A 22,324-nucleotide genomic window follows, 5' to 3' on the forward strand; every position below is an offset into this window, starting at 1 on the left:
ACTTTGACAACCTATAACTTTCAAGATAGGGTTCCTACAAAAAAAATGATCAACTACAAAAATGATGTACTATTTTTGCTCTGTTCAGCCCGTACAAAATTGACTTCATCGGACAATCAGGTGACACCGAAAAACACTGTCAAAGTTGGTCAGTTTCCATTGAAAACATCCAAAATTGATACCTTTTTGTCCGCTACTGTAGATTAAATAGTTAGATAGTGTAAAACGGTGTCACTGATTGTTTCACAAAGTAAATGAACCATACAGAACAAAATTCGAGTTTTATTTTTGTAGTTGACACATTTTTTTGTACGGGCACTCTCTGGAGAGTTACGGTCATTTTAAGACAACATCACTATTTTCCACTGAAATGGGACGGGTTGAGTGAGAAATTACTGTAACTCTCTAGGGAGTGTCCGTACAAAAAAAGTTGTCAACTACAAAAATATAACTTTAATTTTGTTTCTCCATGGTGCTGTAATAACAACTTTTGTTCAAAGTCTTACTTTTGTATGGGGACCCCAAAAATGTCTAGTCCAGAGTTGTGCGGAAGTGATTTTTTTCTAAAACGGAAGTCGGAAGTCGGAAGCCGGAAATAAAAAAACGCCCGAAAGTCGGGAGTCGGAAGTCGGAAGTAGATTTTTTTTTGCAAATATTCCAAATTCCAAGAGAAAAATCATAAAACTCGCTAAAACCACTGGAAAATTAGTTTTTGGCTGTCGAAAACCCTATTATCTGTCCTATTTGACCATTTTTTCATGTATTTCTGCGAGATGTATTCTTCCTAAATTTCACAGTGTTGGAATGACGGAAGTCGGAAGTAAAACTCCTTATCCGGAAGTCGTAAGTCGGAAGTAAACTTTTCAAAACGGAAGTCGGAAGTCGGAATTTTGCGCAACTCTGGTCTAGTCTCTTGCCTTATTCGACAATTCAGAAAGTTCTGGGAAGGCTTAAGCGACAAAAAACTGTTTTAGCCCAAAACATTAAAGGAGGACTGAAGTCATATTTTTTTATTTCAGATTCTGATACTTCAGAAAATTCTGAGCAACTTTCATCATTGGAGTGTATGCTAAAAATCGCTCTAAACGCCCTAACAAGGGAACCTTTTTCATACACCGGTTGGGAATTTGATGAAACTTGGCACACATATGCTTTCGAATGTGCTCAATTGAATGGCGTTGTCAGAATTTGCAGAGTTCTTCTCATTGGCTAGAAATCTCGATCTGAAAATTCTGGAAATCCAAGCCTCAATTTGACCACGCGGCATCGCCCTCTTGACTCTCCTTCTCTCAATAAAAAAAAGCATCGAGAATGGCGCAGTGAGGGGGTGTGGTGTTGGGAAGGTGGTGGGTACGGTTCCTCTCCCCGAAATACTTTTTTTACATTTTTGAATTTCAATTTTAAAGAGTTTCTGATTGGCTCAAAGATTTTTTGGATTTTGAATCATTGAAAATTGATGACTGTGAGTTTAGGAAGCATTCATGACGAAAAACGAAAGCTTTTTTTCGAGAATTTTTCGCTTTCCAATCATCAAGAGGTGGACGAAGTGAAAGAAAATATTTTGAAATAAAAGTTTTGAAATTACTTCATATGAACAAATCACATGAGAAATAATTGTTTTTTTTTGAAAAAAAATTTACTTCGTCCACCTCTTGATGGTCGGAAAGCGGAAATATTCTCAAAAAAAAAGTTTTCGTTTTTTGTCATAACTGCTTCCTGAACACATAATCATCAATTTTCAATGATTCAAAATCCAAAAAATCTTTGAGCCAATCAGAAACTCTTTAAAATTGAAATTCAAAAATGTAAAAAAAGTATTTCAGGGAGAGGAACCGTACCCACCACCTTCCCAACACCACACCCCCTCACTACCACTGCGCCATTCTCGATGCTTTTTGTATTGAGAGAAGGAGAGTCAAGAGGGCGATGCCGCGTGGTCAAATTGAGGCTTGGATTTCCAGAATTTTCAGATCGAGATTTCTAGCCAATGAGAAGAACTCTGCAAATTCTGACAACGCCATTCAATTGAGCACATTCGAAAGCATATGTGTGCCAAGTTTCATCAAATTCCCAACCGGTGTATGAAAAAGGTTCCTTGTAAATTCACGTTTTCCCGGCTCAAAAGGAGCCTAGGTGGAAGAGTTTTCCCACGCGAATTTTTTCCACCGTGTAGTCCTCTCGGACAAATTTATTTCTTTTTATTTCTTGATTTTTCGTTTTCTTGGTTTTTTCAACAAATTTTCGTGTTTTTTTTTTTCAATTTATATCGTAAAAAAGAAGAAAAAACACGAAAATTTGTTGAAAAAAGCAAGAAAACAAAAAGTCAAGAAATAAAAAGAAATAATTTTGTCCGAGAGGACTACACGGGGGCAGGCTCCTTTTGAGCCGGGAAAACGTGAATTTAGGGCATTTAGAGCGATTTTTAGCATATGCTCCAATGATGAAAGTTGCTCAGAATTTTCTGAAGTATCAGAATCTGAAATAAAAAAATATGACTTCAGTCCTCCTTTAATTCTAAAATTTTCAATGTCATGATTTTCATCATAATTACACCAGAACCTACATTTACTCTTCCACCCTCATCCATCATCGTTTCTTGAATGCTTCAGGTTGATCATCTCCACTGAAATTGAAATAATTGGATATACATAACTACGTGTCTTCTTAGGAGAACTTACCACCGGCTTTCTTCATCGTTCAGCTTACGGTCCCTTCCAACTCATACATCTGAAATAATATAAACTTGATGTTTTCTGAGAAAAAAAAATTGTGAATAAATGTAATTCCCATGCGACATTTTATCGTACATAATTCTTACACAATATTTTGATAAATAACAAAAAACAGGTTATTTGTTTTGGGAATATCATATTCAACATACCAGTAATAATAGGAAATGCATAGCCTAAATTCACAAAGACAAAAAGTTCGGCCAGCACGGACCACTTTGCACTTTTGACTTCTTAAAAATGCGTTTTTCAGCCAATTTTTCACAATTTCAATGTCATTAAACCCGGTTTTTGTGATTTTCTGACTTTTCGGATATAATTGCACGTTTTCAGGTGGAAAATAAGTTTTTAGGTCAAAAAATGTAATAATCATCGTTTCTCGAAGAGAGCGCCCAAGGCGCGCCAGCCGACGATTTTCACGATTTTTACCGCAAAAAACCTCAATTTTTTGAGTAAAAATTGATTTGAGACCATTTCCAGCCAATCTTTCACAAAAATTGGCTGAGATTCCGGTTTTTTCACAAAAATTGGAATTTCGAGGTTAAGGGGTTAAATGGCATTAAAATTCTGAAAAATTGGCTGAAAATCGCATTTTTTAACGAAAATTTCACAAAAATCGGTGAAAATCGGAACAATAAGTGTACTTACCTTTTTTTTCCTATCGGTTCATCGGCTTTCGGTGGATCTGTTTTTTACTGAAAAAATATGGTCAAGAAATACGGTTCCCTCAAAAACGTACTTACCTCCATCCACAACCATCCCCAATTTAGAATTCTCAAAAAATCAAAAATATATTCATTGTTTCGGCATCCATTCAGTAGTACACCTTTGAGTTGAACTGATTTCTCAGGGAATCGCTTAGAGAAGGGTGTGTCTTGCTTTTCTTTTTATGTCTCTTCTCTCCTACTTCAACATGATATCTCGTGTTTTGAGCCAAGATGGAGTGTTAGCTTTCTCTTATCAACCAATATATACATTCTATACGACTACACACTAATGAGAAGGGGGACAGGAGAGAAGAGGAAAGGGAATTCGGATTAAAGAGTGTGCTCAAAGAGCACATGTACTTTTCCAATGGAACGAAAGAAGGATTAGAAGGTGTGCTCCAAGTGAGCATGAACTTTTGATTTTGTTGGCGTAAAAAGGGAAACAGGGGATTGAGATATGAGCAAACATTTTGACACTAAAACGCGTCAGAAGTGCGCCAGACTTCCTCAAACCATCCGAAAGGAGGTGTATGTGGTGTCTTAGTCGTCTTTTCCCGAGATGTCTTACTGTAAGACCATAACACAATTTTTTAAAGTTCAAAACTTTATTAAAATGCACGGAAAGTCAGAAAAATTTTTATTTTTCGCCATGTCCTCAGTTCCAAGAAGAGATGAGTTGAAGACCTTGGTTGAGGAGAGACCTGCCGGAGTTTTCTGAAAATGGACTTGAATTTTTCACGAAAAAAATCGAAAAAGTCGGAAAAAAATTGAATGGCGCTAGGTATTCGGGCGTTTGGCGTTTTGACAAATGTGTATCTTACCGTACTCACCATTTTCAGATCCTCCAACAACTTTGTTTATCGAAGTCTTCTCCGTTCTCAAGAACTTATCGTTAGCAGTCTTGTTGACTTCTTTGGCTGCATTAATTGAAGCTGGAAATAGGTTTTTTTTTCAAAAATTGAATAGTGTCGTATCTGGTACTAAATTTTGATATAAAGTAAGAGTACTGTGGAATTATGCAAGAATGATGATAAATACACTGACAAAACTACACTGACCAAATTGTCGTAGCCGTTCCGGTCATAACTTGCTTCAAAATTACCGTTTTAAGCTGGAAAATGTATAAAAATGTAGATCTAAGCGAGTCTTACGCCTCTGATATGTTTTTGACAGACTTAGAATTCATTATTGTACCTAAGACTGTCATTTCAGACAAAGCCAGCCTCTTTTGACATTCTAGTCCGGGTTACGGTACAATAATGCATTCTCACCCTGTCAAAAGTATATCAGAGTCAGAGAACTCGATGAGATCTACATTTTGGTGTATTTTTCGATTTATAATATTGAATTTGAAGCGAGTTATGATCGGAACGGCTCATATGGCAATATCAGTGTAACTTTGTCAGTGTAACTTTGTCAGTGTATTTATTAACATTATTGTATAATTCCTAAGGATTCTTAGCGCCGTATCTGGTACTGAATTTTGGTCTTTAGTAAGAGTACTGTGGGATTGAGCAAGAATGATAATACATACACTGACAGGTTACACTGACAAAATTACACTGACAAAATTGTCGTGACCGTTCCGGTCATAACTCGCTTTAAAATCAGTATTTTAAGCTAGAAAATATATTGAAATGCAGATCTTAGAAATTTCTACGCCTCTGATATACTTTCGACAGGCTTAAAACTCATTATTGTATCACGGGCTGGGTTAAAGTGTTATTTTGGACGAATTTAGCCATTTTTAACGTTTTAGTCAGGTTTTGGGTGCAATAATAAATTCGAAACCTATTGAAAGTATAACTAAAATGTAGAACTCGCTGAGATCTACATTTTGGTGTAATTTCGGACTTATAATATTAAATTTGAAGCGAGTTATGATCGGAACGGCTCATATGACAATGTCAGTGTATTTTTGTCAGTGTAACTGTGTCTAAAACTAAGAAAGTTAAAACTTTCCGACTCACCTTACTAATCCAATTTACCACAGTGCCTCCGACATCCTCAAATAGCTGTAGTGTTTTTTTTTGAAAGACGATTAAAGAATCGTGAAAACAACCAAATATAGTTCAGTATACAGAACCAAATAACTAGAATTTAAATAAAATCATTAATAATAGAATTATTTCAGACGCTTATTCCGTTAAAGCGTCACAGCAAAAAGGAATGGTTGAAAAAAGAGAATTGAAAACGGACGGCCTTTATTGCGATCGTTAACAATCATTTGCGAGGGGGTGGTTTTTGCAAGGGACACTACTGCAAAAAGAGGGTGAATATTTATTGTTCATTGTTCTCTATGAATAATAATTCGCTTGGTTTTTAGTCAGTGATGAATAATTTATACATTTTTATCGCCCATCGAACAGAAAACTTCAATGTTCACAATTTATAGAAAATCTAAACAATTTGGGCAAGATAATTTAGACTTTTTGAAATTTCAAGCAAAATCGCGTCAAAGGTGCGCCAGACGGAGTCTTTTCACTCAAACATGAAAGTTTTCCCTCGGATTTTTGGGTTTTTTAAAGATGAAATATTATTATTATGTCAGATATTATTGCCAAGATTGAAAACCCCGGTGGAAACAATTTGTTAGCATGTCACCCTGAGAAGTTATAGCCGTTTGAGAAGAAGATTCCGGCAGGGTTCTCCTCATCCAAGGTCTTCGACTGGTTTTTGTTAGGAACTGCGGATATGGGCAAGCATTATAAAAAAATTTTGATCTTAAAAAACAAGATTTTTGATTCCTTACAGTTAGACATCTTGGAGAATTGGTTGCTTTCAGAGCGAAATTCCAGAAAAACGACTAAGACCCCCTTTGGGATGGTCTTAAAACATCTGGCGCACTTCTTTAGTTTCAAAATGTTTAGTTTTGGTTTTTCAATCCCCTCTTTTCCCTTTTACCCCAACAAAATCAAAAATTCATGCTCACTTAGAGCACACCTTCCAATCTCTCTTTCTCTTGATTCAAAAGTTCATGTGCTCTTTGAGCACAACCTTTAATTCCCCCTTCTCATTCTGTGTAGTCGTATATAATTTATATATAGGTTGATAAGACTACTTCCACTCAATGTCCGCCTTTCAGCCTTGAGCCGTGACGAGATATAATGTTGAAGTAGGAGATAAGAGACATAAAAAGAAAAGCAAGACACACCCCTCTAAGCGATTCCCTGAGAAATCAGTTCAACTCAAAGGTGTACTACTGAATGGATGCCGAAACAATGAATATATTTTTGATTATTTGAGAATTCTAAATTGGGCGATGGTGCTTGGATTGTGAAGGGAGGTAAGTATGTTTTTAAGGGATTTTTAGACCAAAAAATAGTAAAACAGGGTTACAATAGGCCTGAACTCTAAATACAGCTCCTTAATTACTATTTTTGTAGTTTTAATCAACTTAGGACACATTCCTAGGGGATTTTGGGGCTTAAAATGAGATTTTTGGTTTCAGATTGTTTCTGGTGGAAGTTTAATGGAAGATAAGGGATTTTTAGACCGAAAACAATAAAAAATCAATTCAACAGGGTTAGAATAGCACGAAACTCTAGAGATATCTCTATAATTACTATTTTTGTAACTTTAATCAACTTAGGGCCCTTTTTAGTGGAATTTCAGATCTAAAATAAAGATTTCTGATTTCAGATTGTTTCTGGTTGAAGTTTGATGGAAGATAACGGATTTTTAGACCAAAAACAATAAAAAATCGGTTTAACAGGGTTACAATAGGCCTGAACTCTAGAGATATCTCCATAATTACCATTTTAGCATCTTTGATCAACTTAGGACACATTCTTAAAGGGATTCTGGTGCTTAAATTAAGATTTTTGGTTTCAGATCGTTTCTGGTGGAAAAAAACGAAGTTTGATGGAAGAATCTGGAATTAGGCCAAAAAAAGCAGCCAATCTCAATAAAGTGAGTAAATGAATTTGGTGCCCCATATATTTCCAGTGTTTCAGTACTCGTGTCTTCATGATTGGCCAAATAATGATTGGCCGAGCTGACTAACGGAACAATGATAATGTCTTTCGTTTTTGCATGGGCAATTTTCTATCGGTGAGTTATTTTCTTTACGCATTTTCAGTTTTCATAAAAATATATTTCATTTTCAGATTGTTCTCTACCTTCCACCACTACAAGTCTGCAAAATGAATGGAAATGTTGATGCAATCAATGCCGTTGGAAGATTAGTATGTTATAAACTAGTTTTTTAGTTATTGTTTAGCATTTTTTGTTTAGTAACTATTTCTAATTACTTCATTTTTATAGTCACCCACCTCGACTTTTATTGTTTCTGTTATCAACTTACTCCCACCGTTTGAATATGGTCCGCCTTGCATATTTATTAACCTCTTCATAAATACCTTCCCCCAATACCCTTAATCACTCTGTTTTTGTTGTATTTTTACTGGTAAAAGCTTTTAATGATGAATAAACATGTTATAAAAAAAAGGTGCATTCTGAAAATCCCAACGAAAAGGCCGTTAGAAACATTTTTGGGAATTTCTTGAAAAATTAATCGATATTCTCCGATTCACCGAAAAATGTTCTTTGACCAAGCCTGCAAACGACTCAAAAACTTGACACCTGATACTTTTGGTCATGGATCAGCTGACACTTTTTGAAAGCGGGAATCAACTATTTCATTGTTGTGAAACTTTATGGTTTTGAAATGGACAGTTGCGAAACGTCGCTGTCCCCAATGATTTCATTCTCAATCATTCTTTTCTCTCGCAGTTTGTGTCATGACTGAGACACCCTTTTTCAGATAATTTGAGAAAATCTGGCGCACTTCTGACGCGTTTCAGTCCCTCTTTCCCCTTTCAAGATCAAAAGTACATGCTCACTCGGGGCACACATTCTAATCCTTTTTTCATCCCGTTGGAAAAGTTCATGTGCTCTTTGAGCACAACCTTTAATCCGAGTTCCCCTTCCTCCTTCTCATTAGTGTGTAGTCGTATAGAATGTATATATTGGTTGATAAGAGAAAGCTAACACTCCATCTCTGCTCAAAACAAAATGATATCGTGTTGAAGTAGGAGATAAGAGACATAAAAAGAAAAGCAAGAAAAAAAAACAATATTTATTTTTTGATTTTTTGAGAATTCTAAATTGGAGGATGGTTGTGGAGTAGGTAAGTAGGTTTTTAAGCGATTTTGGACTAAAAAAACTGTTGAAAAAATCGGTGGTTAGAATACCACGAAACCAGAATAGCTTTAGTCAATGTAGTAATTTGGTCAGTGTAGTTTGTCACTGCAATCGGTTGGTCAGTGTGATGGCCGAAGTGACGGATTCTAGGCAACCGACTTATCATTATATCCTATTTCCATTTTGACTGGAAACCGAAATTTTCAGTCATTTTCCCGTTCCGATTACCGGTCAAAATTGAAGTCGGATATAAAAAGACGACGCTGGCCTAGGACCCGTCAACTCGGCCATCACACTGACCAACCGATTACAGTGACAAACTAAATTACTACACTGACCGAAATTGCTATATTATTGAATTTGGGGTACAAAAAGACAGTCGTCAGCTCATCTAATTGCTATTTTTGTATCTTTAACCAATTTTGGACACATTTTGACCTTTTTAGTGGGATTTTGGGGCTAAAAATAGGATTTTTTATTTTAGTTTGTCTCTAATAGAAGTTCGATGGGACAATCTGGAATTATGCATAAAAACAACAACAAAAATTAATATATTGCCTCAGCATCAGAAAAGAAATCGATGCAGTTGGAAAGATATGGCAATTTGGAGGATTAGGATAAAACAGATAGGTTATACATTTTTAATTAAACTTCTTAAATTATGATTTGTTATTTTTTCAGCTCGATTGTTTCGAAGCAATTGGAAACAAGATGGGTTAAATTTCGACGGCAACAAAGGGATACTAGGTAAGCACGTTCCATCCGCGCTCTTCTTTAAAAAATTGCAAAAAAAGAAATTCCGGTAAAGCGCAGTTGTAGAAACTATCCTGATATAATATTGATGGTGTCTTATTGCAAATTTTATGCTGACTTCATATCTTTAAACAGTTTTTGCAGTTAGGGCCTGTGAAAAAAATTATACACGTTTTGGTAGGAGCCCTGCACAAAATTTAGGAATTTTTCATTGTTTTAACCAGATTTTGATAACTTTTTGAGACAAAATGACTCAAAACCAGTTGAAAAATACCGATTTTTTGAGTCAAAATAAAGAAAAACATGTCAAAAATATGTTTTTCACTATTTTGACTCAAAAAAATTGGTTTTCCAAATGAATATACCCCTAATCTGTAGTTTTTAGTAATTATGCCTAAAACTTTGTCAAAATCTTAGAAATTTCCAGAAAATTACCTATTTTCAAACTAAAAACGCTTATAATTTTTTTCATTGACTCCCGGTGCAAAATCTGATTACAGATTTGGAATCAGCGTGAAATTTTTAATTATTTCCTTAATTACCATGATTACAGATAGATGCTTCCAGTCCACACATCGAAGCTGTAATGAAGAAAGGTCAGTTTTCAATTTTCAGTCATATTGAGGACGTTTTGAAACCATAACCGTTTCAAAACTGAGATATTAACACTAAGCATTCGGAAAAGTTCCGAAATGTCTGGTTTTGAAACGTCCTCTTATAAGAAAATATTACAAATTTGAATAACTTTTTTTTTCAGTTGTTATGGACTCAAGAAACCCGCAAAGCCAATCATTCTAAAGATTTCATGGTGTGTTTAAAAGGGGATCTCAGAAAAATATGGACATTCCTATGATAATATTCAAAAAAAAACCGAGTAAAAGCGAATTTTCAGCCCGAAAATGGTCAAAATTGTGAATTTTTTTGTTTTTTGTGTTTCTAGGCCATGAAAATTTGTTCCCCCGTCTGTTTCTTTACATTTTTTTTCTCTTTATATAATTTTCCTTCTACAGCTTCCTTTTTATCGATATTATTAGACTGACAACACTGAAATTTAACCATAATGACGAAACTGGCAGGTGGAAGAACTTTCCGTGGCCTAGAAACAGAAAAAGTTTGGCCAGCACAGTTTGGAAGCATTTTTTGGCTGAAAATTCGTATTTTTTAGGGTTTTTACTACTATCGTGTGGAAATTCCCCCCTTTAAGACATTAAAAAGCGTAAAAATATGATAAGATAAATAACATGCTATTTATCAACAAAAAAAAACCACATAATTATGTATTAAGTACGAGAAAATGTCACATGGAAAATCACAAATTTTTTCTACAGAAAATTACTATTTTATATTTCAGATGTACATTTTTGAAGGGGCCGTGGAAGTAAGAAGTTAAACGATCAAGAAACCGGATGAATGGAAAAAAAATCCTTTCACTCACGGAATGGTAACAGGAAAGAGGACCATTGATAGAAAAGTAAGAATTTTGAAATTTTGGTCAGTGTAAGAAGATGGTCAGTGTAGTTTGTCACTGTAATCGGTTGGTCAGTGTGATGGCCGAGTTGACGGATCCTAGGCCACTGTCTTATTTTCATACCCAATTTATATTTTCATAGGAAATCGCAATTTTTAAGGTTTCCGATTTCCAAGTGACATATTATACTAAAATCAAAGTTGACCTATTCTAACCATCGATTTCTTCACTATTCACTATTTTTTTTGGTCTAAAAATCCATTAAAAACCTACTTACCTCCTCCACAACCATCCCCAATTGACCGAGTTGGCGGATTCTAGGCCACCGATTTTTTGTTGTTGATAAAACAACGTCTTTTTTTCAATTTTAATCGAGAAAAATTGGGACACAAGTCGAAAATTCCATGATTTACTGATTCAAAGTATAAATCTGCATGTTTTTAATATAATTTCAATTTAATTTCAGCTAAACTTCATCGGCAACGGGTCAAAGAGAGAGTTCAGACTTGGAAATGCTCATAGTAGAATTCGAAAGTAAGTTTTGATAATTCTTTTTCTTTTTTAATTTGAAAATTTGCAGGACGGGTATAATCTACAATTATCAATGGGGTAGCTGTCACTTCCGTACCGGGCACTGTCTGCTTAATTATTAGTTAATTATTTAATTATATGTTGTTGACCTACCCCATAAACTCTCGGGTGCATTCTGAGTATCAATTTTAAGTATTTTTAAGAGAATTTCTATTTTTTCTGAATAAATATGAAATAAGTAAATTTCATCAAGATCGTTAAGGCAGTTAGAGTTGGACAATTGTGACAATCGGATATAAAAAGACGTTGCTGGCCTAGAATCCGTCAACTCGGCCATCACACTGACCATCCGATTACAGTGACAAACTACACTGACCATCTTCTTACACTGACCAAATTACTACACTGACCAAAATTGCTATATTATTGAATTTGGGGTACAAAAAGACAGTCGTCAGCTCATCTAATTGCTATTTTTGTATCTTTAACCAATTTTGGACACATTTTGACCTTTTTAGTGGGATTTTGGGGCTAAAAATAAGATTTAGTGACCAAAATTGCTATATTCTCGAAATCGGGTAAAAAATGAAGTCGGTGGCCTAGAATCCGTCAACTCGGTCATTGTGGCGTCATTCTACACAGCTGAAAGAAGTGATACCGTAATAGCTGGGAAATATTCGATTTTTAAATCATTTTAAGTTATTTACAGACATTTTCAGTCAGTTTTGATTCGGTGTTACCGAATTTAACATGTTTCAACACATATTCTATGCATTTTCAAGGTTCCTAGCCTATTTTGAGGGTTCCTCTGAGCATTTTCAGTGTGTTTTATAGTTTTTCTAGAAAATAAAATTAAATCGCCTAAAAATATAATTAATCTCTCCAATACATTCCAGACAAGATCTAAAGAGCGTACCTTCTAATCCCTTTTTGTCCCTTTTCGTTCCGCTTCAAAAGTGCATACACCCTTTCCTCCTCCTTCTCATTAGTGTATAGTCGTATAGAAATTATATATAGGTTGATAAGAGAATTCTTCCACTCCATCTCGGCTCAAAACACGAGATATCATGTTGAAATAGGAGAAAAGAGACATAAAAAGAAAAGCAAGACACACCCTTCTCTAAGCGATTCCCTGAGAAATCAGTTCAACTCAAAGGTGTACTACTGTATGGATGCCGAAACAATATTTTTGATTATTTGAGAATTCTAAATTGGGCGATGGATTGTACAGGAGGTAAGTATGTTTTAATGGGGTTTTTAGACCATATTTTTTCCAGTTTGCGATTGAATGGAGCAAGGAAAAGAAATCGAAAGGATCGAAAAAACAGAAGAGATCTAAAAGCGTTCCGGGTCCTAAAAGGTGAGCTTTATTACAATCGATAATACTTTTTTTTCACAATACTACTTTTCTTATTTTAGATAATCGATCGCAAGAAGAAGAAGGCTAAAGAGAAGAAGAAGAATCGCTGAGAACATGAGAATGCTGAAAAAGTGTGAGTGAAAAACACTTTTTAGTGTGTTTTTTGACGGGAAATTCAGATTTTGAGCAATTTCGAGTACCTTAGGCTGATTAACGATAGAAAATTAATTAATTATCTAATTCTGATGTGTATTACCTTCAAGAGAAAGGTCAGATTTCAGGTTTCCATTATCGGGTTGGGAGAATTTTGGTACCGAACACTACTCATATATTTTGTTATCCGAATAGGAAACATGACGTTAGCACCTAGAGCAACCCAAGTTTCTGACTTGACATTCATCGAAACTGAAATTTTTCTGATTGTTAATCCCTTTAAAACCGTGACAAATCAGTCTCCTAAGGGAATGGATTTTAGAAAGTGCAATTATGGAAGTATAGGAAGTAAAGAATTCAGGATATATCAGCTAAATACCCACTGTTTAAAACAAATGCCCTTTTACGTTATAATCAAAAATAATCCTTGACTAATTACATAAATTTTTTTAATTACATAATTTTGTTAGTTTTTTTCTGATTTTTTCGGCTTAAAAACATACTTTTATAGTGTTTTTCATACTTGCAGACCGGGCCAAAACGGGCTGACACGGTCCGCACGTAACTCGCGTCAAACTCAATATTATGAACTGAAAAATATACCAAAATATAGATCTCGACGAGTTCTATGTCCGTGACCCACCATGGGCCGGATGACTATTCGTTAATGTGCCGCGGGCCTGGCTAGAATGGCTTTTTTTGGCCATTTTCGCTGTTTTTGGCACTTTTTCCCGGCCCGCGACATATTAACGAATGCCATCCGGCCCGTAGTGGGTCACGGGCATAGAACTCGTCGAGATCTACATTTTGGTACATTTTTCAACTCATAATATTGAGTTTGACGCGAGTTACGAGTTTGCAAGTATGGTGTTCTAACGGGAAATTCAAAATTTTGCAATTTCGAGCACCTTAGGCTAGTTTATGGTAGAAAATTAATTAATTATCTAATTCTGATGTCTTGATATTCATTGAAACTCAAATTTTTCTGGTTCCACTTAAAACCGTGACAAATCAGTCTCTTCAGGAAAAAGAAGATGGAGGAACAACATTGGTGAATTATGGAATTTGCATATTGAATGGACAACAAGAAAAAGTAAGTTATTAGTAAGGTAAAACAAAAATAATATTTTGTTTAATATTCAGAGCAGAGGAGTTGATGTTCACCCAATATGCTTGGAGTCATGAGATCAAAAAGATTTAAAAAAGTGTACCTGTGCTCAAAACCAACCATCATTTTTATAACTGTATTTGTTATTTTTTGCCGTTTTTGTTAATTATATGAAAAAAGAATAAAAAAAGGTCGAAAGTCGAAATTTTCTGGATTTAGAGGTGAAAATCTGACAGAGATACGGGAATCTAATTCCGACTTCCGAACATCCGGATAAGAAATTTCACTCCTTCCAAACGCTCTCTATGTACCATAGCTGTGTGGCGGAATTCCTTCGTCCTTCTTCCTTCTTCTTCCTTCTCATTCTTAGGAAGGAGGAAGGAGGAAGGAGGCAGTAGGAAGGAGGGGAGGAGGCGGGGTATCAGCGCCGGGGAGGAAGGAGGCAGGATGAGGAGGCTTTGGTAGTCTTCTCTTCCTTCTTTTCTTTCTTCTTTCCTTCTTCCCTTCCTTCTTCCTTCTTCCTTCTTCCTTTTTGTAAATTTTCGTTCCTTCTTCCTTCTTCCGACTTCCCTTTTGAAAATTTTACTTCCGCACAGCGCTGCTATGTACCTACACGTGCAAGAGAAGAGAGTGCCAGGTTTGCAATCCAGACTCCGCCCCATTTTTGTGCCAGGGGGATAGTGTCCGCTGCTCTCTCCCTCCAAGCTTAATGAGCAAAGTGACAATTAATATGAATGGAAGTGGTGGAGCAGCAGATGGTGATCAGGTGGGAAGGGAGCATTTGAATATAGAAAGAGAGAAGGTGAGCACGAGACACAGAGAAAGAGAGAAACCATCTTAAGCTCTTTTCCTTTCCCTTCATTTCTATTCCCCCGTTACTCTAAGATGTTCTACTGAATGAACGTCAAATTATATTAACCTGATTTTATTTGAATTCTAATTTTATATTATTTATCAATTTTTCAATATTTATGGAAATGGATCTGTTGAGGTGAGTAAATTGAGAAAATATACTTTTTTTACATAAAAATAGAGGGTTTTAACGGTTTTTTGTATGTTTTTGGCATGTTTTTAGCCAAAAAAAACCCTTAAATGCATTTTTGCACAATTTTTGACCCAAATAGTTGGAATTTTCGTGTTTTAGACCACTAAACACCTTGAAACACAGATTTTTTCTAAGTTTGAGATATTTTATACAGTTATATGCAAAAATAGAGGGTTTCAACTGTTTTTTGTATGTTTTAAGTCAAAAAATGCATTTTTGAGCTTTCAACTTCCTTTTTTCAAGAAAATTCCAAAAAAAAACAAAGTTCGAGGGTAAATTTAGACGTGATATTCAAGATTTTAAGTAAAAAATTCCTTGGCTCAAAAAATTACGTGTACTTACCTTCAAAATTCAATTATAATTCCAAAAAAATCAGTATCAATTGTTTTTCGACATCTATTCCGTTAGGACGTCTGAAAATTTCCAATTACAGAAATAAAATTCGATGTTCATTAATTTTTCTTTTTGCTTTATTGGTTTTGACACTTTAAACTACAAAAAGAAACTATGTTCAGCATTTTCCCATTTTTCGACGTAAAAAACAATATTTATAAAATATTTGAGTTAAAACATTGTAAAAGTCGCTAAATTTGACTAACTTTGACAGAATTTTTGACAAAAACGCGTCAAAGGTGCGCCAGATAAGGTAAAATATGTATTAAAACACATTTTTGCATGGCCTCAATAACCCGATTTGCAACCAGTACTATTAACAATTGTCAATTTTTATTTCACCAGAAGGATTATCTTCATCCTGATTGGAATACACTCCCCCTCGTCTATTCTCCCCTTTTCCTAATCCCTTATGTCTTAAGACGTCCGAATTTAATATAAAATGGGGAAGATGGAGTTACTATGACAACAAATCCCCAGAGAGATTTTTGCAAATGGGTGCCCTTCTTGAGAGAGAAATTACTTCGATATGTAACTCTCTAGGGAGTGTCTGTACAAAAAAGTTGTCAACTACAAGAATAAAGCTCTACCTTTGTTCAGTATGGATTCTACATAATTTTCTTTGTGGGGGACAATCAGTCATACCGTAATACCCTCTCAAAATTGGCCAATTTCAACTAAAAATGACAAAAGTTTACAAGTTTTTGACCGGTACTGTATATATATATATATAATTTGTTGCGGATTTTTCAAAATCCTGACATCCAGACAAACAGAAACACAGACACACAGACAGAGAGACAAAATCTTTACAAAAATGCACCCGACATTTCGAAACTACTCGAAACGCGCTGATGGTGCCCCAGATGCCAATCCGACCAATCGGAAAACGCGCCCTAGGTGCTGTCTGGCGCACCTAGGGCGCGTTTTCCGTTTTTAGTAGTACGAATAAGTTTTCCTTTGTGTCAAGAAGTCCCCAAATTCAACAAATTCAGACTTTTAGTTGTCTGGGACACCATCAGTGCGTTTTGAGTAGTTTCGAAATGTCGGCGCATTTTTGTAAAGATTTTGTCTCTCTGTCTGTGTGTCTGTGTTTTTGTTTGTCTGGATGTCAGGATTTTGAAAAAAAAAAACTTTGGTCATTTTTAGTTGAAATTGGTCAATTTTGAGAGGGTATTACGGTATGGCTGATTGTCCCCACAAAGTAAATTATGTATAAACCATACAGAACAAGGGTAGACCTTTATTTTTGTAGTTGACAACTTTTTTGTACGGACACTCCCTAGAGAGTTACATATCGACAAAATAATTGTTTCCCTCAAATCGTCTCATAGTGATTTTTGAGATGTACAAAAAAAAAGTACAAAAAAGTTGTCAACTACAAAAATAAAGGACTTTATTTGTTTTGTATGGTTTATACATAATTTACTTTGTGGGACCAGACTTGTCAAAAATCGGGCCGGATTCGAAAGTGGGTACCCATTTTTACTAAAAAAAATTGTTGAAATTTTTCGAAAAAACTGAGTGAAAATGCTAAAATTTTAAAGTTTTGGTCAAAAAGTATACTTTTCCCAAAAAAATTTTCAAAAAATGGTTGATTTCGGCCCGGCCCGTGACAAGTCTGGGTGTTGGACAATACCGTAACAGGTTATTTTCAACTAAAAACGGCTGCACGGTACTGTATATTTTTATTAGACCACCTTCGGCTTACACACGTATCTCATTTCCAGATTTGTGCACTGAACGAGGATGTCGATGAAAGAAACTCTCCGGAATCGTGGAAGTAAGTTTTATAACCGACTGTTTAGTATATTCAACAAATTTTTAATCGATTTTAGGAAGAAATGTTCCTTGAGTCTACCGACTTGGTCCAGCGAATGAAAAACTTGAGTGTTGAAGAAGCCGAGAAGAAACTTCTTGATGTTCTTGTCAAAGTTACATTCATTGAAACAACTTTGACAGATTTTCGAGAATCTTCAGAAATTTCAGAATGAAGAACCGGTATGTCACATTTTATGTCATGTAATGAGCTCACTATTTCAATTTTAGAGCATTCCATTCTCCTCTGCCGAAGATGTGGAATCCTTCCGTGAAGATATATCCAAGAAGTACCGGAATACTGGAAGTCAATCAAGGCGATTTATTCAAGAAATGAAAAGACTGCTCGAAGATGTAATCGATGACAACACGATAGACGATGTGTAAGTGAACATTTTCATTATTATAATCATACTTGCAAGGGCCCGCTCGTAACTCGCTTCAAACTCTATATTATGAGCTGCAAAATATACCAAAATGTAGATCTCGACGAGTTCTATGTCCCTGACCTACCACAGGCCGGGTGTCTATTTGTTAATGTGCCGCGGGCCGGGAAAAAGTGCCGAAAACGCCATTCTAGCCCGGCCCGCGGCACATTAACGAATAGCCATCCGGCCCGTAGTAAGCCATGGACATAGAACTCGTTGAGATCTTCATTTTGGTATATTTTGCAGCTCATAATATTTGACGCGAGTTACGCGCCGGCCCGTCTGCCCGGTTTGCAAGAATGATTATAATAGAAAAATACTTTTTTTCAGGATCCAAGAATTCCGCACCACAGTCGTCAACAAAAATGCCCAAAAATTTGCAGAAATGGAAACTGCCGGTAGTAGTCAATGGATACATATCATATGGTAAACATCAATTCTAGTTAACAGAATTTAGTATTATTTTGTTTCAGATGAGGAAGAAAAGCGTCTCTATTTGAAAGACAACGCATCGAACTGTCTCGACCTCCACCTTCCGATTTTCACCGAAACAATCCATTTCAACCACCCATTCAAAAAGGATTTGTCTCGAAATGTGTCTGGACTCTTTATGCTAAACAAAACTGGATACCCGAAACGTTCACAGGTTTGATATTTATCAACAATAGCATTTGAAGTATAAACTGTTTCAGTACTTCATGAACAGGGAAGATGCGTTCCAAGTCGAAGCGTCGCTGTACCGACAACACTTGAATACCGACAGTCTTCTATGGTTTGTAGTTAATTTACTTTGTGGGACAATCATAAATATCGTAACACCCTCTTGGCCATTTTTAACTGAAAAAGACGAAATTTTATATTTGACATAGTTGTCCGCAATTCGGATTCCGGATTCCGTAACCCGGAAGTCAACATTTTTAATTGTTTTGGAGTTCAAAAGACGGTTATAGTAATTGTGGTTTTGATCTTTATTTATCATTGAAAGCACTCAAAAAAAGATTTGATCCTGCAAATTTAGCAAATCATTCGAAATTCCGGAATTCCGAGTTTTTTTTCAATTCTAGTCAACAGAATTTACTAGGGAAGGTCATGGACTCGGTCTGGAGTTATGGGTCGTGACCTATATCATTTGAGAGCTGAGAAAACACTGATTCCAAATATATATTCAGTGTTTGCCCTCGAGGCCTGGTATTCAAGAAAAACAAGGCCAAAGTTCGGAAAACTGACAAATTATTGCCTTTCTGACACGAGAAAACTGCAAAAAAATTTCAACACATTTTTCTCGTGTCAGAAAGGCAATAATTTGTCTTTTTCCGAACTTTGGCCTTGTTTTTCTTGAATACCAGACCTCGAGAGCAAAAACTGAATATATATTTGGATTCAGCGTGATTTCAGCTCTCAAATGATATAGGTCACGACCCATAACTCCAGACCGAGTCCATGACCTTCCCTAGTTAGTATTATTTTGTTTCAGATGAGGAAGAAGGGCGTCTCTACTTGAAAGACAACGCATCGAACACTCTTCAGAGTCGACCAAGTTCCGTTCAGCTTGATGAACAACTTCGCAACCGGAAACGCTGGAAGGATCATTTGAAAGAATGCAACATACGGAATGCAACCAACTGGAAGATGCTGCCGCTGAGCATCGCAACGTCTGAATTGTAGTTTTCTAAATTCTCATTATTTACAAGCTTTATTTTCAATGTTATTTTTTGTTAATTTTTTGCATAATGAATTTTGGATAATGAATGGACTTATGACCTTTCTCTAACTCTCTTTAAAATTCTCATGTAGTCGTAACAATTGTGTATGTAGTTTGATAAGACATAACAAAACAAGTAAATATCTGTCTGTGTGTCTGGGGTGGGGTGTCCGGATGTCCGAACATTCCAGACTTCTTACTGCTGCAGCAAGTCCCATATCTCTGGGTTCCGTCAATCTGAAAGTTAGCCAATATCAACTAATTTTTATTTCTTATCTTTATTCAAAAACCAATCATCAAAAATCATAGTGATAAGGTTTGCCAGTCGGGAAGTCCTCATCATACTCATCCCCATCCTGCTCCTCATATTCCTCCAGTTCTTTCGGTTGCGTTGGTGGCGGCTCCGGTGTGATTTTCTCAGTTGTATACCTTGTACGCATTGGGCGAGAAGTAGCAGAGGAGGTTACTGTAGAGACCGTCGGGGGAGTTGTGACCCTGAATTTTTTTAGTTTTTTTTTCGATAGAGCGCGCTTGCAAAAAGCTTACTGAGCATCTAGTGGAGCTTGAGTCGTCGGTGGCGGAGCAATCCCAGCATCCGAATCCTCTGGACCCAACAAACACCAGTAATTCGTATTTTTTCTTAATTTTGGCCGATATAAACACGCGATCTTACTTTGCAGGGGGTTGAAATGTTCCTCATCCAAACGGAACGTCACTTCTTTTCCATCCGTCGTGTTGAAAGACGCCACCCGATTGCTAGTTGGATTATAAACCAATCCCGCGGCAAGGTTATCGAACCCCGTCAGTCGCCATTTTCGATCTTTTGGCAATTCATCGTTGGGATTTCGACTGGGCCACAAGAAATCCCATGCAGCATCGTTGAGCTCTTTGTTCCAGACCTGGAACACGAGTTATATGTCTATGATATAATACGGGCCGGGTTGGTATTCGTTAGAGATCTATTGTGGTTAGTTAACAAGGGAAGTCTTTCGAGACGCCACTTTCAAATGACCTATAAATTTGGTTACAGGCATTTTCTACCACGAGGAGTCCATTTCTGCCGTCAAAACCTGCTAAATGACTCTGCAAGCCGAGTCATGAGCTCTCAAACTTTTCATATCGTCAAGCCTGTCCTTATGGAATTCCAAATCGGCGATATATACGCGCGGTTCCATTTGTGTTCCCTAACGGCTCACATGGGCTCTTACGTTGCAAAAATGAGAATATCTTGAGTATACTACTTGTCGATTTGGAATTCCATATGAAAAGTTTGAGAGCTCATAACTCGGCTCTCATAGACATTTAGCAGATTTTGAAATAGACTCCTCATGGTCGAAAATACCTATAACCAAATTTATAGGGTGTTTGAAAGTGGCGTCTCCAAAGACTTCCCTTGTAAGATATTTTCACATTATAATGTACGAATGTCGGTAAAACAAAATTTTACTTCGGTAAGTTTTTTCCAGAATGTTGCTATTTCTGACAATATTTTTGATAGTGTTTAGAACTTTTTCCATCCATTTTTGCACATTTTTACCTTATTTGACAGTAATTTCCCCATTTTTTACATAAGAATGCCGGAATATGCGAAAAAGGGGAAAAATGCTGTTAGATCAACGGTAAACCAAGATTTGTAAAAAAAATTACTTTTTCGAATAAGAAAAATGTATCAACATACACTTTTACATGCCATGAATAACATCATTAATGTAACGCGGGTCGGAAAAAAAGCCAAAAACGCGAAAAGGGCCAAAAAAGCCTTTCTAGCCCGGCCCGCGGCATATTAACGAATAGCCATCCGGCCCGTAGTAGGTCACGGACAACTCGTCGAGATCTACATTTTGGTATATTTTTTAGCTCATAAAACTCAGTTTGAAGCGAGTTACGCGCCGGCCCGTTTCGGCCCGGTCGGTTCGCAAGTATGTCTAAGTTACTTACCAAATTCTGCATATTCGTTATGTTCTTAGTTCTCGCAACCATTTTTCTTCTGTCATTCAGCTCACTTATATACATCAATATCCAGGACTCAGTAAAATCTGGAGTTGTACACAAATGCCCGGTTCTCCACTCCACTTTTAATTGGCCTGTGCATTTCGCTTGGCCTCGCTGGTACTTTGTTATTTTTGATAGGGAATTCCTGAAATTATTTGATTGATTACAAGAATAATTTAATGGGTGAACTTACTGTGGCCCAAGTAAGCAAATCACCGTAAAATTCTGACCGTTCTTCTTAGCACACGCGATTTCATTCTGTTGTGGATTCAGGTGTTCCGAATTGGCAATAATTGAATCGGTCAGATCACGTTCGTCTTTCTTTTCTGTATAATTCTTATAGAACACGTATCGCCAAGGTGGGTTGACAGGCATTTTCTGGATATCTAGTTGGTCAGCCTCGTTTTGAAGTCGTTTGCTCCACATCTGCAAATAAAAATCGGATGATAGGGGACTTGACACAAAATGCTTACCAGTTTCTGCATGTTCTCGATATTGTATAACCTCGCAACGTCTCTTCTGATATCATTCAGTTGCTCAATCAAATAATCTTGCTCGTCAATATCCAAACCATTCAACTTGACGACAGCGAAGAATCCAAACAACAAGAAGCTGAGCAATTTCATATTGATTTTTGATGAAAACTGATTGTTTCTACGGCGAGAAACTTCTTTTATACACAAATTCTTATCAAGATGACCTTTGACCCTTGCCACATGGTCAGAATGGTTTTTTTTGTTTAAAATAGTGCGTGAGATCACAGGTTATTTCTTTATTTATTTATCACACGTTATTTTATTTAAAAAGTTTTCTTAACAAGGCTGTCTTACTGTAGATTCGACGACTGTCTTACTGTGGATATCTTACTGTAGGTATTCAGAAGTCTTTGTTAGTAGTATTTTCTTGTTGTAAATGTGACTATTGTACATACGGTATGTCTGTCTTATTGTATACATGTCTTACTGTATATAGACTAGAGTCTTACCGTAGTT

General features: G+C 36.2%; 2 protein-coding genes across 2 annotated transcripts; one reads left to right on the forward strand and one right to left on the reverse strand.

The window, feature by feature from the left end:
- Positions 1-17,236: 17,236 nt before the first annotated feature.
- Positions 17,237-19,303, forward strand: GCK72_011487 (uncharacterized protein; the record flags this gene model as incomplete). Its single annotated transcript, XM_053728488.1, has 7 exons — positions 17,237-17,326; positions 17,382-17,393; positions 17,442-17,593; positions 17,969-18,036; positions 18,112-18,284; positions 18,331-18,430; positions 19,113-19,303. The coding sequence occupies 7 exons, from the start codon at positions 17,237-17,239 to the stop codon at positions 19,301-19,303; spliced, it is 786 nt and encodes a 261-aa protein (XP_053588065.1).
- A 333-nt stretch (positions 19,304-19,636) lies between these two features.
- GCK72_011488 (uncharacterized protein) lies at positions 19,637-21,958 on the reverse strand (the record flags this gene model as incomplete). Its single annotated transcript, XM_003103971.2, has 5 exons — positions 19,637-19,835; positions 19,887-20,239; positions 21,279-21,477; positions 21,526-21,758; positions 21,806-21,958. The coding sequence occupies 5 exons, from the start codon at positions 21,956-21,958 to the stop codon at positions 19,637-19,639; spliced, it is 1,137 nt and encodes a 378-aa protein (XP_003104019.2).
- Between the last annotated feature and the right edge of the window lie 366 nt (positions 21,959-22,324).

This window comes from Caenorhabditis remanei, chromosome III (assembly GCF_010183535.1).
Source record: "Caenorhabditis remanei strain PX506 chromosome III, whole genome shotgun sequence".
Classification (NCBI taxonomy): Eukaryota; Metazoa; Nematoda; class Chromadorea; order Rhabditida; family Rhabditidae; genus Caenorhabditis; species Caenorhabditis remanei.